Below are 16427 nucleotides of genomic sequence, written 5' to 3' on the forward strand. Positions count from 1 at the left end.
CTGTACACCTTGTTACATATGTGTTGATTTACCAAATTTCCATTAATTCAGTAGATCTACTTTAGCTGTGACTAAACATTGGATATAGGCCAGTGGTAGAAAATACCACATCAGGGGAAAGAAATGGAGTGAGGGGGTTGTGTGGGTTTGCTCATCTCTCCCCACCCCTCAGCACTCTAAACTGGGAAGAAAGAAAGATCAGGAAAACAAGGGCCGTTAACCCACATTTTAGCTCTGCAGTTCGTCCTAATCCAGCCCTGTGGTTGGTCTTAATTCAATCCCTATTCCTCACCACTGTTCTGGCTGTATATAATTGCTAATAAGAGAGAGAAGATCTAATCACATCCCTTTCTTAAGTATTAAATATTTTCCTGACATTCTTTTTACTTCTGCATTAATACCAGTGAGCAAATGGGAGAGAGCACTGCCATGAAATTGAAGAGTGTGGGAATCACCTAGGTATTAGCGCTAACTATATGTAAGGCCCAAGAACATATAATCCAATTTGAAAGAGCTATCCTACAGCATGCGTACATGTTTCACCTGGATTTTCTAATCTACATCAAATATATCACTGCTGGTAAAACACCATGTCTGCAAAGGGGAACCAATTAGCATCTTTTTCTTCTATCTTCAAAGCAATGCTCTGAAAAGCAATTACATATGTCCTTAACCTTGAAATGAAAGAGAAATGTTATTCTGGTACTAGTGTGCTTTGGGATTACTAAATACAGTAATACAGTAAGGTGGGGGGGGGGGGTATGTGGCCTTTCACATATGACTGAACTACAATTCCCATCATGCTTCACTTTTGGTCAGGTTAATTGGGGCTGATGATGGAAAATGATGTTGAACAACTTCTCAAGGGCTACAAGACTTCCAGCCCTGTAAACAAGCATGCAGTTGGTCCCTCTTCTCTTTACAAAGCTTTACTAGAATTTCAGGATGAACTGTTGTAGCCACTCCAGTTGTCTTTGTAACAGAGAAGTGAGATACAAATAAAGCTTTTATTTATTATTATTTATTATTGACCTACCTGGCCATTTGGAGGTGTTTTCTCCGAAGCACCACCAAAGTTACAAGCAGCAACCCTATCAGAAGGATACTCAGAATGGCTAGGATGGAGATCACCACCACATTAGGATTCATCTCTGTAACTGTAGAGACAAGCAAATGAACCAGGTCAATAAGGTATGAGTGTGATGACAATCATACATGCTATAGACCTATGATGTAGATCTTGGGAAGTCACATTCTCTCAGCCCCAGTTTCACATTCTTGGATGTCAGCACTTTCATTTGATTCTTTGGGATTGGAGAAACAGTTCCACATTGTACAATAGTAGCAATAAGCAGGCACTCTGGTAGATTCACAATCAGTTCCACAGTGTCAATATTCAGCAGAAGAATTGTGTAGCACAATTAACGTGTAGCGATGTGAGTGTAGATTTACACAATGTAGGATCACAACTCTGATCTGGTTTTCCTACCACCACACACACCACCAATTTATATTGCGAAATACTGTCCATTTGTTCCAAGAAGAATATTCTGTATGATGGAACACTCTGGAGTTATTCGATTCTTATTTTAAAATGGCTTCCATGAATCTTTCAGCAGTCCCCACTAGATACCCAAGAGGAAGCAACGGTTCAAATTAGAAATGGAAAGTGAAAGGATTTTACCACTCTTCAGAAGGCAGGAAGGGTTTGTCAGAGGAGAAACAGCAGTGTGGTTAAGTAAACTTGCACTTCAATTTTGTTCTCAAGCCAACTTTTGATTGGCACAGTATTATTAAATTTTTATATATAATTTTGTGTGTGTGTGTGTAAACTTCTTGTTTTGTGTCTTCAAATAGGTTTTTACTTATGGAAGCCCTAAGATGAAACTATCACAATATTTTCTTGGTAAGATTTATTCAGAGCCATGGTGACCCAATGGTTTCCAAGGCTCATTTGGGATTCAAATTCTGGTCTCCAGACTCATAGTTCAATGCTCACCACGCTGTATACTTAACTTGGCACTGGGATGAAATCACTATCAATGCCAAACAAGTCTCCATAATACACAATTTTACTTTTTTACAACCTAGTAAGTCAGTCTTGCTGTACTCGGTGTGGGTGGGTGCGTTTCATACCTTTCCACATTTCACAGATGAAAACTGAGGCACATGTTGCCAGTCAACATCAGAGTGCAGTAAAGATGACAAATGTTATAATGAGGAAGTACACACAAGCTAGGATAGGCTGCAGCAGTTTGCTTTTCCCAAGCCTATTGAGAAGTGTAAGATTCTGCCCCCTCCTCTTCCACCCTGATGAATTAATTGAGTACAAACTACTTTTGTACTTTGAACTCAGTTTGCATGAACTGAAGCAAGCTGAGGACAAAGGAGGAAAGTAGGAGAAGAGAGATAAACTGGGACATTTTGGAAGCAGCTAAAAAGTGGGATGATAGAAGGACTGTCTGTGCCAAATCAGGACAGTTGGAGAGCATGGTGCTCCTTAGGGCTCTGCACATCAATCCCATTATTCTGTCCTGACAGCACTACTGGAAAAGAGCAAAGCAGTAGGAATTCAACGTACCCATGGTAGAGACAACAATAAAGGTTGGGACACTGGGGCTGTCGTGGCTGAAGCTGGTAACACTGCAGTTGTAGGATGTGGCAGGTAGAAGACTGGAGATTGTCACCACATGTGAAGAAACAGTAACAGGTTCCTAAATTTGTTGAGGAGAAAAGGTACATTATTCATGGTTGTTTGCTCATTCTTATATCTCAGGCCCTGTATCCTTTTCTCATATGATGCATGTGAGTTCATTGTATCATTTTGAAGCCCTGGCTCATCTACCTGCCACCTCAGTTCAAAAAACCATTGCTTTTGTAATCAACATAGTGTTGCAATATATGTGCACTGAGCTGCCAACCACCCAGGCATAGAGTGAAGTAACAAGATGATTATTTCACCATATGTACACTGTGGTCTGGACAAGAGTCAAGCCACATCCTGGCTTATGTGAAAGATGCATATATTGGCCCTGTGCCTTGGGGTGTTACAATTGTACACACGACATCTAGAGACTGTCTGGCCCCTTCTTAAAGGAGAGCGAATTCAGATGGTAGGGTGTAGGGAATTGCTAGTCCCTTCTGCAAGGCATCTAGAGTCACAACACTACTGCCCCTTTTCTTATTTGCTTATAATATCTAATCTTCCCTTGCCTGCTGTCTGAGGAGTTATAGTCCAGAGGCTAAAATGGAAAACTATTCAGAAGCCTCAGTTATCACGGCCAATGGTTTTCAGCTATAAATAAATAAATGTTCAATTTAATGTACTTTAACACCAGCCCCCATTATGAAGATTGGGAATGTGCCTGAAGGATGTTTAGACATCAAGGTCAATACTAACTGGACCAGTCTTGTTCCCCACTCTATACATAGGAACATAATAACTGAAAGGAGCCATTTGAATATTAAACTCCCCTTGCCTTTAAAAATACAATTCAATAAAATCAGCAACTCAATTTATTGGAGCTACACCATTTAGTTAAAATAATTGTTCAAGTTGATGAAGTCCTAAACAGGATAAACTACTTAAAACACTAAGAAAAACAGATTCCAAGTCTAAACAATCACGATCAGATTAAAGAAAGGATAAGCCAAAAGGGACAAACACATACCTGGACATTTGCATCTTGGCTCAAGCCAGACTGCTGGCAAAATACTTCAAAGAAATCAGCTACTCCCTCTTCTACCCACAGCAGAGTCACAGATGTCTGGGTCTTGTTCACAGCAAAGAGTGATCTTGGAGGAGCTGGGTCTTGAGACAAGAGGAACAGTTGTATGGGTTATTAGGATCCAACAGGAAAGTGTGGCAGACAAAATCATTTGAGGGAAGACACGACCCAGCTCTCTATTTATGAGTCCTCCAGAGAGGTTTTCACTCTTCCCAAAGCTCACTCAGCAATAACAGAACAATCTAAAAAGAGGAAGATGCTTCAAGGCAGCAGATTTCCCCCTCGGCCTCTGTTTTTGAGCATTCGGTGATTACTTAATTTCCTTTTTCAATAAAGGCTTAGCTGTGGCATATCCATGTGTGTTGGTGTACGGTTTATGATACTTGCACAATTCTAGAAGAGCATTCTTGTACTAGTTGTAAGAAATTAATTCTGAGGTGGTTAATTATGATGTGGTTTTAAAAAAGGCATTGTGGGAGCTATGGGAACTTATAAAAACATCAACCTTTGTTCAGAAGCAAAGCAAGTTCAAAATTATTTTTGGTGTCCTTTTCAGCTTACTAAATTTGGAGCAAGAAGTTCACATTTATATAGGTGCCCCTTTAAATATTTATTTTAATGGGATTCCTTTGATCAAAATGAAATGGTAACATAGGAGTTTATCTCATGGGAAGGAAATCGGGATTTAAACTGGGGAAAAAATCCCACAAAAGCAGAATGATTATCAGACAACATCTAGGTTAATACAACATTAATCCAGACAGAAACTAGAAAAAATACACAAAAGTGCAATTGATTTTCAGACAATGTTGGCATTAAAGTGTATTAATTTGACATTAACCTGGACAGCAAGTCAACAAAACACAATTCTTTTTACTTTCAGAATATTCCAAAAGTAAAAAGTGGCTGGTTTTTCTCTACTTTCTGTCCAAGTTAATGTCACATTGGCCCATTACAGACAGGCAAAAAGTACGTACTGGCACATACTAGGGTTAGAAAGGGGCATCCTTTCCGGACACCCCTAACCCTAGTATGCGCTGAGCGCGTACAAGATGGCGGTTCCCATTCGTCTTGACGGCATGTGGCAGAAATGACGCCATGAGTGCACCATTAGCAACTTGCGGCGCCATTTCCGCACTGCAAGAAGAAGCCCCATTTTGGGGCTTCTTTTTTGTTGCGTCTGGGAATCACGCGGTTTGTCTGCTACGGTTCCTGGACGCAGCAACCAGTGGCACCGGCAGACTGCCCTTTTTGGGCAGTCTGTAAAGTGCCATTAATGTTCATTAACCCCTACGTGTCTGAAAATTAACCCTGCTTTTGCCTGTCTTTTTTGCGTTGTTTTCAGGTTTTAAATCCCGTTTCTGCAAAGGATGTCTCCTGTGTGATAAACCCCAATGAGACCTCTGCCATGTAGTTCACTTTGTAAGCTGGTCTTTGACAACTGTTTTTTTGTCTTCTAGGGTTGGCAATGTTATTCATTCATCCATCCATCCATTCATTCATTCATTCATTCATTCCCCACCTTTTCCACCTTTCTCCCAAAATGTGACTCAAGGTGGGTTACAATAATTTAAAAAGATAAACATTAATTACAAAAGTTAAATAAATAATTGAGTAAAACTAATATTAAATCATAAGTTTAAAACAGCATAGTTGAAACCATTTTAAAAATTAAAAAAACATTAAAACATTAAAACATCACACCACACTATATAAGTAAAATTTACTCAACAAAAGCCTGCCTGTTTAAATAAAAATGTCTTCAGCTGCTGGTAGAAAAAAAAAAAGAAAAGTGAGGGGTCTGATCTGATCTCCTGTGGAAGGTAGTTCCACAGTCTTGGAGCAGCCATGGAGAAGACTCTTTCCCAAATCCTGACCAACTGTGCCTGCAAAGTTGGTGGGACTGAGAGAAAGCCCTCCCCTGCCAATCTGAGCACTTGGGTTGGCTTGCATAAGGAGATACGTTTAAAACATAACTTCAGATAGTCTAGACCTAAGCATTTAGAGCTTTAAACATCAAAACCAGCACCTTGAATTCTGCCTGGAAATGGACAGATAGCCAGTGCAGCTGAGGAAGTACATGACCCATGTAGCTAGCCCCTATCTACAGCCTGGCAGCATTTTGGGCCTGCAGAAGTTTCCAAACAGTTCCCAAGGGCAGCTCCACATAAAGTGCATTACATTAGTCCAAATGGGATGTAATCAAGACATATTCACTGTAGCCAGATCTGACATCTCATGGAATGGGTGCAGCTGGCGAACAAGTTTTAATTGTGCAAATGCACTCCTGGTCACTGCTGAAACCTGGGCATCCAGGCTCAGATGTGAATCCAGGAGCACATACAAGTGGCAAACATGAGATTTCAAGGGGAGTGTAACCCCATCTAACACAGGCTAAATCCCTGTTCCCTAATCTGCTTTCCAGCTGACTAGGAATACCTCTGTCTTGTCTGGAATAAGTTTAATTTGTTCACCCTCATCCAGTACACTACTGACAGCAGACACTGGTTTAGTCCAGAAACAGCTTCCTTGGAGTCAGATGGAAATGAGAGAGAGTTGGGTGTCATCAGCATACTGGTGACATTGAGCCCCAAGGCCTCTGATATCGGAAAGGGCATCTGGCTATGTGGGTGAAGCTAGGTGCCCTGTTTACACCCTTCTACACATAGAAACAGTGGTGGTGTCAATAGGCAAGTGGGAAACAGTGATGGCAACAGCTCCACAGTGCAGTGGTGAACACCTGCCGTCGCATGCTGGACCATAGGCAGAGACAAGCCAGATCCACAGGCAGGATATGACAGGATTGGTCCATTATGTCCTGCCCATGCATTCAGCACCCTGGCCTACTTCCTACTTCACACATCTGAGGAAGTAGACAAAGTCTATGAAAGCTTATGTCACAGCTTCCTTCACCCAGTTAGTCTGAAAGGTGCTACAAGATCCTTTTGCATAAAACAACCTTATTTCATGAGTATCCATGCTATTTCTCAAGAGACTGTGCATGCAGGAGACTTGTTACTTTGACTTTCTGTATGTAGGTACATGTATGTACCTGTATACTTTTATTGGATGTGTAATGGCTTTTAGTCAAATACAATAAATGACTAACCAATATAATATATCCTGATCACTGGATTAAATAATATGAGCTTTACACCAAGTAGTGAGCTCTTAAAAGTTTTATCTTTGTTTGGTGTTATTTCCTGGTCTTTTGTAATTAATCGTTGCTTTTTGTTCATTTCTTTGTTCTTTGTGACTTTATATGAAGTTCTGATAAATCACCTAATAAAGCTGTTTATTTTATTATTATTATTAAAAAACTTACTTTATTCTCATTTAATGTTGACCTATAATTCTGAAAAAACTAATTAACTGTATTTTTTCTGTATCTGCAATTGTTGCCACTTCAGCAAAACATAGCAGTTTCTTCCCTAATTGTTTTAATTCCTGATTCTTCTATTTGTGCCATTTTTATTAATTACATCCTTAAAAAATGTTACTCAGCATGAGGTATATAGTATTCTCATGATGGAATCTACTATTAATTTTGGCTCTTCGTTCAATATAACTTGCACAAAGTACACATCACTGGATTTGGCATGATTGTATATTATTCTCTTTGTTGTTGTTATGTACCTACAAGTCAACTTTGACTTATGGTGACCCTACACAGTGGGTTGCCATGGCTGAGCAAGGATTTGAACCCTGATGTCCAGAGCTGTTGTGCACTACATAAACAATGCAGTTTGACTGCATTTTAACTGCCATGGCTCAATGCTATGGAATATTGGAATTTGTAGTTTTGTTAGCTATTTAGTCTTCTCTGACAGACAGCTCTGGTGCAAGAATAAACTACAAATCCCAGGATTCCAAAGCATTGTTCCACGGCAGTTAAAGCAATGTCTAACTGCATTATTTTTGCAGTGCAGATGCAATCCCACAGTCCTATTCCAACACTCAGGTCACTACACCATATATTCTGTGCTCTCCATACTATTCTCTCCTCTTTATTAATCTATTCATGCTTTCTGACAAAGCAGATCCATTAATTCAGTGGAAACTTGGCACATCAACATTTATAACAGTTCAGTTGATTAGACAGATCCACGCTAGCTGGGACAAACAATTAGATTTAGGCCCTAGCAAATATTATTTCAACCAAGATGCTGCTGCAGATTTTTAAAGACTATATGTAATAAAATTTACAAAGACTGTTTCTATTCTTTCTCACACTTTTCCTATCTATACCTACATTGCAGGGAGGGCTTCCTTTGTTCCTTGTTGTTTTAGCTCCAACTGGCTAGAGGATTCTGAGTTTTATTGCCCATAAAGGTAACTTTTCTAAACTATACTATACAAGATTATCTGAACCTCCCAAGACATATAGAACTAATTAGCATTGTTAGCTTGTACAGTAGTCTCTTGGTATCTGCTGGGGTTCAGTTTCAGACTGCTGTGAATGTTCAGGTCCCATTATATAAAATGGCCTAGTAAATGCCATGCTGGCTGGGGCAGCAGCAGTCCAAAAAGCAACTTTGCCATACTCTATAGCAACCTTGCTAGAAGGCATGTGAAGGCCTTTTGATGGTTCAAGAGAAAGACTTACCAACTTTCACAAGCTGAGATGCAGAGGTGTTGCTACCCGTTTCAGTGCAAGCTGTTACAGAAAGATTGTAGATGTCCCCTGGAGGAAGGTTGAGCACTGCGGTCATGACATTCCGGGTCACCTGAAAGAGGTAATAGGTTAAGCATGCCCCACACAGAAAATATCTCTATAAAGTGGAAAAACAGCATTTCATTGTTCACTATAAGCAAGTTGGCCAAGGTAGGGTGGGAATCCAATAAAGATGTTTCAGTTTTTGTAGATTGTTAGAAGCCATTCTTCCAACAAGACAGAGTGCATCATCAGTGTAGACTACTAGCTCTCACCCTTTGGTCTGCCTGACATTTTTTACTTCAACTCCCAGAAGCCCCAGCCAATATGGCCAGTTTTCAGGGATTCTGAGAGTTTGCTCCCAAAACATCTGGAAGGTCAAAGAGATGAAAGATATTGCTCTAGTCAATGGTTCCCAACCTTTGGTCCACTAGATGATTTGGACTTCAGCTACCATAATTTCTGACCGTTGGTCAAGTTGGCTAGGGCTGCTGGGAGTTGAAGTCCAAAAATAAAAATGGAGCACCAAAGGGCAGGAAATTACTGCCTAGATAATGAAGCCAATTACTTAGAGAGGTGAGTGGCCTACCTCTCATGGCAGGTCTTCGAACAGAGTCTCGATAGCTATCTGTATTAGATGCATTTGCTCTCGATTTTTATGAATTAAGCATGAAATTAGACAGAATGGTGTACAAGACATTCTTGAACTCCATTTTTGCACATTTTTAGTTCTGACATCTGCCACATGTGAACATTAGGAAACAGGAGCATTTTGAGGATTTGCTTGTACACTGTTACTAAGTATTTACTGAGCAGATCCAACAAGGTTTGGTTTTTAACATGACTTTTTCATTACTTGAATGCAACAACCAAACATAACACAAAGTGGTTTGGCTTACACTCTTTTTAATTTTCTTCTTCCCTTCTGCAACAACCATCCAGTGCAGCATTCTAGAATGGGAAAGATCTGTGTTGTCATCACCATAGATCCAGCTGACATAGAGAAGGTTGTTGAAATATTCAACTGAAGTGATTTCAGGGGACACTGGAGCTATTAGAAAGAGCAATCACCATTACTATTGTTGCCATCATCATCATCATCATCATCATCATCATCATCATCATCATCATCATCATCTCTGTCTCCTATTTGTGTGTGCAAAACCTTTTGCAATGTGTATATACTAAAAGTAGACTCATTCTATGGAGGCCTTTCCTTATGCAGCAAAAAACCCCTCCACCCACAAGAAGCAGCTATCATTAGCTTTGGGAATTGAAGAAGCAGAATCTGGAACGGCTCTCAATGGCTATCTGCATCAGCCCCCTGACAATGCAGGAAATTCACTATTACACAACACTCCTGATGGGATCCGCCCAATGTTTCCTCAAAAACTTGTCATGAAGAGAATACACCACTTCTGCTACTGAAAAATGCATGCCATGAGGAAAATGTTCCTCATGTTTAGCTTAGCTCCCTTTCATGTCATATGAGCTGACAGGTTTGAATCCTACTCTCTGGATCCTACTTGACCACCTGACCACCAGTGTATTTCTCACACAGAGAGAAACATGGCACAATCTTACATACATCTAACTAGGATTAAATTCCACTGCTTCCCCTGGGGCTTACTTCTGAGTAATCCCATATAAGATTTAAAGTTATTAATCTTGGCTGGAATCTTGTATAGATGTTATGTCTTCATAAGTGGATTTACATATACAGGAATCAGAACTGGACAGTTTTGTAATATCTGTATCCAGAAGAGGGCTGCTGTTATGTTACTACATAGTAAAGCTGACAAAGTGACTGTTGCACAGTGGGACTGATGCACATCAGGCTCCAATATGCATCAGGCACTCTTGTCAGTGTCCTGATACACATCTTTGCAATTCACTAATAGTGTTTCTTAGCACCTCAGGTATTTAGATACGTACATACAAAGTTACTTTTAAATAAAATTTGATTCCAGCACGCTTCCTTATACTACATCTTCTCACAAGCTCTGACATGCAAAATGCAGTGATATCTTGTGGTAACTTCTGAATACATGCTTCCAAAGTATTAGGAGCTTGTTCTCTTTCTCTCTTTCTCTCTCTCTTTCTCTCTGTGTGTCACACACACAGCGAAACATCTGCTCTTTATTGCCCATATAGTGAACTCAGGAGAGCTCTAACCAGCCCCTCACCTTTACAGAGCACAAGCTGTGCTGAAGATAAACACTGAATAAAAATGATTTCCTTAGAAGAACAAAGGAAAAATTATTACTGTCCAAAGGATAATGAATGACTTTGGGTACTTTGAGATGTTCATTTTACAGCCCCCTAGGAAGGCAGAGACCAAATGACCACCCAGATTACATGGCTGAGTTGATGGGCAGTGAAACAGGATGGCCATCCCTCTGGGTTTTTAGAGAAAAGAGAATGAACAACCCCAAATATTCCTTGACAAGGGGAGGGGGGCTTCCTTTTTGTAGCAAATCCAACATTTTCCCTTTCTTCTTCTTTTTTCCTTTGTCACTGTCTCTGCCAGAGTTTCTCTTTGGATGCCATTTTCTTTCCCTCACGCTGCTCAGGCCCAAATGCAACTTCATTCCATGGATGAAGAAATGGTGTAGCATGCTGGCCTTTGGGATTTGTCATTTCCCCCAATTTTGCAATACCATTCAAATTATGACCATAATGATAATGTGTTGTAAATGTGTGCACATTTACATTTTGTATTTGAAGCATGGCTAAAGGTTAAGAGCAATGGTTTTTTGCCATTAGTACTATAGTACTATAACTACTGGGAGGAAACTCCTAGCAGGAGGAAGAGGGGTGGTCTGAAGTGTTGCCTGTTGCCTAATTCAAACTTGCTCCCTTTCCTTCTGTATACAGATGCTCACCAGACTAAAAAACTGAATCATCTATCCCTTTGGTCAAAGAACAGCATTCTTCACCATGTCTGAGAGCAACAGGTTAGCTTAGAGGACACAAAGCAAGCTGAATAGCATCCAACATTCCCCTTCTACACACTTACACACTGATCTCTACTATGAGGAAGCAGATTTTGCCTGTATGCATCTACACTTTAGAATGAATGCAGTTTGACATGGCTTTCCTTGCCATGACTCAATGCTGTGGAATTCTGGTATTTGTACATTTGTGAGATATTTAGCCTTCTCTGTCAAGAGAGTTTTGATGCCACAACAAACTACAAATCTCAGGATTGCATAGGATTCCATTGTAAAATTGCATACATTCTGCAGTGTGGCAGCAGCCTTTGTGTATTATAAAGCAAATTGTTGTTGTTATCCCACATCTTTCCCTGAACTGGGATGTAAGGAAGCTTACAAATGAAAACAACTGTAATACTTTTAAAAACACACACACCCAACAACAACACTATTTACACAAAAAATGTAAACCATATCACTGAAAATAATGGAAAAAAACATAATTAAAAAGAGTACAATCAAACCAGTACAGAACCCTACTCAAAGCCTTTCTTTAAATATTCATTTTTCTATTACTGGCTTTGTTCTTCTTGTTGCTGTTCTCTTTTACACCACAAATGAGCAGAGTTGCCTAAGGGATATTACACTTCAAATGCCAAAATAACCTGAATGGCCTAAAATACTATGTACAGTGGGCCCTTGGTATCTGGTGGGGTTTGTTTTCAGGATCTCCCATTAATACACAGCAGCATAGTAAAAACTGTGTCTCTTATATAAAATTGAAAAATCAGGTTCACTTTTTGGGATACACACACACACACACACATGTTCATATTTTCAAGTCACGGGTGGTTGAATCTGTGGATAAAGAATCCATGGATACAGGAGGCAGACTGTATATTGATTCTAAGAGAGGCAGGAAGGGGAGAGATTTTTCTGCTCTTCTTCAGGCCAGGTCTTAGATCAGTTCTATCACTGAATCTCCAGCACTCATTCCACCAGGCAGCCATCTCACCCTACCAAATGGCATGGCTGGCTCTGTGATCTTTATCTCCATGTGGAGGCATGCAGAGAAAAGGCTATGGCATAGGGCCCTTAGGTCAGCAGAAAGCCTCACAGCCACAAAACAAAACATTCTTCTTGTCAAGCTTTCACCAAATCTTACTTTACCTGTTATGAAGCTGATGGTGGAACTGTCACAACAGCTCAGTTCTGGCTCTCCCCAGGTCACCATAGTAACTCGAAAGTTATAATACCATGCAGGTAGCAGGCTGCCTATTCTCTGAGCAAACATCAAGAAGGGCAGGACAAAAGAGAGCATTAGCATTTGAAAATATGAGATCTAAACAGTGACATTAAAGGTGCATTGTTTGACACCACTTGATCTTCCATGGCTCCATCCTACAGAATCCTGGGAATTCTAGTTTTGTGAGGCACCATCTCTCTTTTACAGAAAAGGCAGAATACCTTACAAGGTATTTTTTACAAAATTACAAATCTCAGGATTCCATAGGATGGAGCTACAGCACTTGAAGTGGTGTCAAATGGCATTATTTCTACAGTGTCAATGCACCCTAAGTCTACATCCTTGATTAAAGCACAATGCTTGGTTTAATGGTTGGCTCCAGCTTCTCTTTCCATACACTCACAGGTGGAAATTATCCATATCTAGTGAATTGTACATTATAGACCAATGCTAAACCGGGACTTGGGAGATGCCAGCTCAGTTCCCCACTGAGCCTTGAATTCACTGTATTATTTGGGGGCTTTTGCTTTCTCTCACTCTGACCTACCTCACCAAGTTGTTGTGAGGGTAAAGTGGGGAAGAAGAGAGCCATGTAAATGACTATGAGCTCATTGAAGCAAAGGGAGGTTATTAATGTTTCTAATAAATAAATGATACTAATGATCTTCACTAGGTTAACAAATCTACTGGAATATTTCAGTAAACAGGTATGGACATGCATGTCTAACAGACTATAACCAGGGCATATTACCACTGATGATGTCAAAGAGATGGTTGCTGCTATTTCGTAGTATGTTGTCCACTCTGAGGTCATTGTTGAGGGGTTGAAATAAAACATTTCTACAATATATTTCCGGAAGACACCAAGGTAAGGCCTGTTCCAGCTGAGGACCACAGCACTAGGTCCCAAGGGGTAAAGAGTTAAATCCTTTATCCCTGTTGGCACTACAAAACAGAAATGAAAAGATACTCACATTTTTACTATTAGTCGCAAAGATTATTCTACTAACAGGCTAGGCTGTGCATAAGTACTGTATGCTTTGGTATGTGTTTCCCAGAGCTATTTAGCCATCATACCAAAGCTGTCCAAATAATCTGAAGCCTTACAATGCAGCACTGCATAATCAAATCATTTTTTGAAAGTTTCTGCTCTTATTTCATTGCATTTCATTTTAAAGGTTTAAAAATAAAATTAGGTGGATGAGCTATTCTCACCCTGCTTTTATAGGCTGTATGATATTTGGGGGTATTTTGTGCAAATTTAAGCCACTGTAGCCTGCTTATTAAGAAAATAAGTAACTTGATAGAATAAAGAACAGATATCTCTGTGTAAGATATACAAGCTTATGTATTTAAGTCTAGTTTCTGGGCATTCAGATGACCTAAGTCAGATTTTAAAAGTATACTGAGTTGGTATGATGGTAAATAACCCTCAATCCCCCAGTCTCACTGGGGCCCTCCAGATGTGATAAACCAAGGATGTGCTGGCTGAAGATGATGGAAGTTGTAGTTCAAAACGTATGAGGGTGCACAAGACTGAGGAAGATCAGAATTTGGAATGCTAGATTCAAAGAAGGGCAATGGTCATATCCCTTGAAACAAGGATAGGGAGCCTTTGACCCTCCAGATGGTTTGACCTACAACTTCCATCAGATCCACTCATGATGCATTGACTCTATCTGAATGCTTCATTGCCATGTGGGTGGGTATTGAGGGCAAAGTAGATGGCACTGGACAAGTATGGAAAAAGGTGGCCCTTTGGTATTCCTTCCTCCCACATGTGTCCTCAAGTTTGTTTTTGTGGTAATGGTACCCAACTCCTCTAGAGTCCCCATACAGCCCTTTTTCTGAACTTTTCTCAGGATAAACTGTCTCTCAGATGCCTTCAGGAGTGGCAAATCACCCTTTAAACACCATAGACTGTTTAACATTGTTTTAAAAATCCATATTTTCAAAACCACAAGTGGATTTCCAGGACTTTTTTTCTGTTTAGCATTTTAAGAGGACTGTGTGGTCCCTGGAGGACCTCAAGGGAAGACCATTAGCCCTCAGCCCTACTGCAGTTGCCTACCCCTGCTCTAAAAGCTTAGAGAAAATGCAGTTCAGCAGCACCACACTTGTTCTTCATTTTCTAAATAAAAAGATGTTTCTTTCAGTCATGAAAAACAACAAATAGAGTAAATGTAAGATGATTACCAATGGCAAATATAACAGGATCAGAAGGAGGTCCAACCAGTGGTCCCTTCCGTAAGTAGATCACAACTTGATATTGAGCACCAGGAACAAGGTTTTCAATAAAGCTGCTACTTGTGTTCACCTAGAGATGTGAAATAGAGCCCATGTAAGGAAGAGACAGTGAAGAATTAGGTTTGCCAGTTCAAGACTGATCCAGGCCCTAAGGTTTATGAACCAAAGCCTGACACTTAAAGATGGCCCCTGCTAGTGTCATTCAGAGTTATGGATTGCGTACCAACTATAGTTGCTCACAGTTTGTCATTCCAATACACATATTCAAAGAGAATGTAAACTCTTCTTTAGAAATTAAGACAGGCATCTCAGCTAAAGTCTGGGCTGCTCCCAGCTTGAGGTGAAATGAAGGGATTATTCCTTCTCCCCTGGTTATGGAGATGGGATAAGGAACATTTAATATAGCTCATATCCTACTAGCCAGAAGGTAAATGCAGAGCAGAATGGAGGGCATCATGGTGCCACAATGCCTAGCAAGGAAGGAGGACAGTAACTATATAAATACATAGACCCACACCCCTGTAGAATCTTTGCAAGTTAAAGCAACAAATCAATCAACCAACAAATCCTTGGAAACGGTCACAAACTGCTGCTCTACCAGCAGAGCTGGAGATTTGCATACAGCCCTTTTTTCTTGCCCATCACAATTTGAGACTCTGTATCCTGATCAGCCACCTGGAGATGACCCATGAAAACTGGAGGCCTAGGGCCAGGTCCTGAGATCTGGCAACTCTATGAGTACATTCCCAAAGGTAAGGTTTCAGTTAGAAATCAGATGCCAAGTTGCATTGCAACACAACAAGTGCAAAAGTTGTGTACAAGAACTAAAGTTTGTTATTCAATTGTTTTGGACTTTAGCTCTCAGTAGCCAAGGCTGCATCTACATTGCAGAATTAACACTTTAATTGTCATGACTCAATACTATGGAATTCTGGGATTTGTAGTTTTGTGAGAGATTTAGCTTTCTCTGTTAGTATGCTCTGGCGCCAAAATAAACTACAAATCCCAGGATTCCAAAGGATGAAGCCTTGACAGTTAAAGCAGTGTCAAACTGCATTAATTCTGTAGTATGGCAGCCACCCTAGACAGCATGGCCAGTAGTATGTAATTAGTGGATCTGTAATTGAAAACATTTGGTGGGATAGCCCCCCCCAAAAACCCACCTCTGGAATATAGTTAGAGTGGTCAAATACAAATGAAGACAAATCTCTTATACCAAGGATGAGGAATTTATTCACCTCCTACCATCCTTCAGCACTACCTCTGCTGCATAAGACTTGTCAAATTTGCAGATCTGGAACCCTGGGAGTACAAGAATACTTCCCTGTTTTGCAGAGCTTGGAAAAGTTATTTTCTTAGTCTATAACTGCCAGACTCCACTACAGCAAGGGATTCTGGGAACTGTGGTCTGAGTGAGGGAAACATCAGCTCATTTGAAATGTGATGCTGGAGTTCTATGGATACCATGGGCTTCCAAAAGACAAATAAATGGGTCCTAGAGTAAAGCATGCATGAACTCTTCCTGGAAACTAAGGTCAGTAAACCGAGTCTTGTGCCTTAGCCATATCATGAAAAGACATGACTCACTAGAAAAGAAAATAATGCTTGGTAAGTTA

The 16427-nt window shown here is 40.2% G+C and overlaps 1 protein-coding gene across 2 annotated transcripts in view; it reads right to left on the bottom strand.

Annotated features, from left to right (window-relative positions):
- LOC149311691 (receptor-type tyrosine-protein phosphatase O) overlaps window positions 1-16427 on the bottom strand; it is a 161075-nt gene that overhangs the window by 38014 nt on the left and 106634 nt on the right. Inside the window, exons 8-15 of one of the 2 annotated variants that reach the window (XM_089527691.1) lie at window positions 14761-14881; window positions 13316-13509; window positions 12489-12600; window positions 9282-9433; window positions 8335-8455; window positions 3672-3811; window positions 2582-2714; window positions 1037-1157 (exon numbers count right to left, since the gene is read on the bottom strand). In XM_089527691.1, coding sequence (XP_089383817.1) covers window positions 1037-1157; window positions 2582-2714; window positions 3672-3811; window positions 8335-8455; window positions 9282-9433; window positions 12489-12600; window positions 13316-13509; window positions 14761-14881 — 1094 coding nt within the window. Of the gene's footprint in view, window positions 1-1036; window positions 1158-2581; window positions 2715-3671; window positions 3812-8334; window positions 8456-9281; window positions 9434-12488; window positions 12601-13315; window positions 13510-14760; window positions 14882-16427 lie in introns of those variants that run through there. The other variant, XM_089527692.1, reaches the window with a different exon arrangement.

Source organism: Sceloporus occidentalis, unplaced genomic scaffold (genome assembly GCF_023333645.1).
Source record: "Sceloporus occidentalis isolate IW3139 unplaced genomic scaffold, rSceOcc1.0.p SCAF_5, whole genome shotgun sequence".
NCBI classification, from domain to species: domain Eukaryota; kingdom Metazoa; phylum Chordata; class Lepidosauria; order Squamata; family Phrynosomatidae; genus Sceloporus; species Sceloporus occidentalis.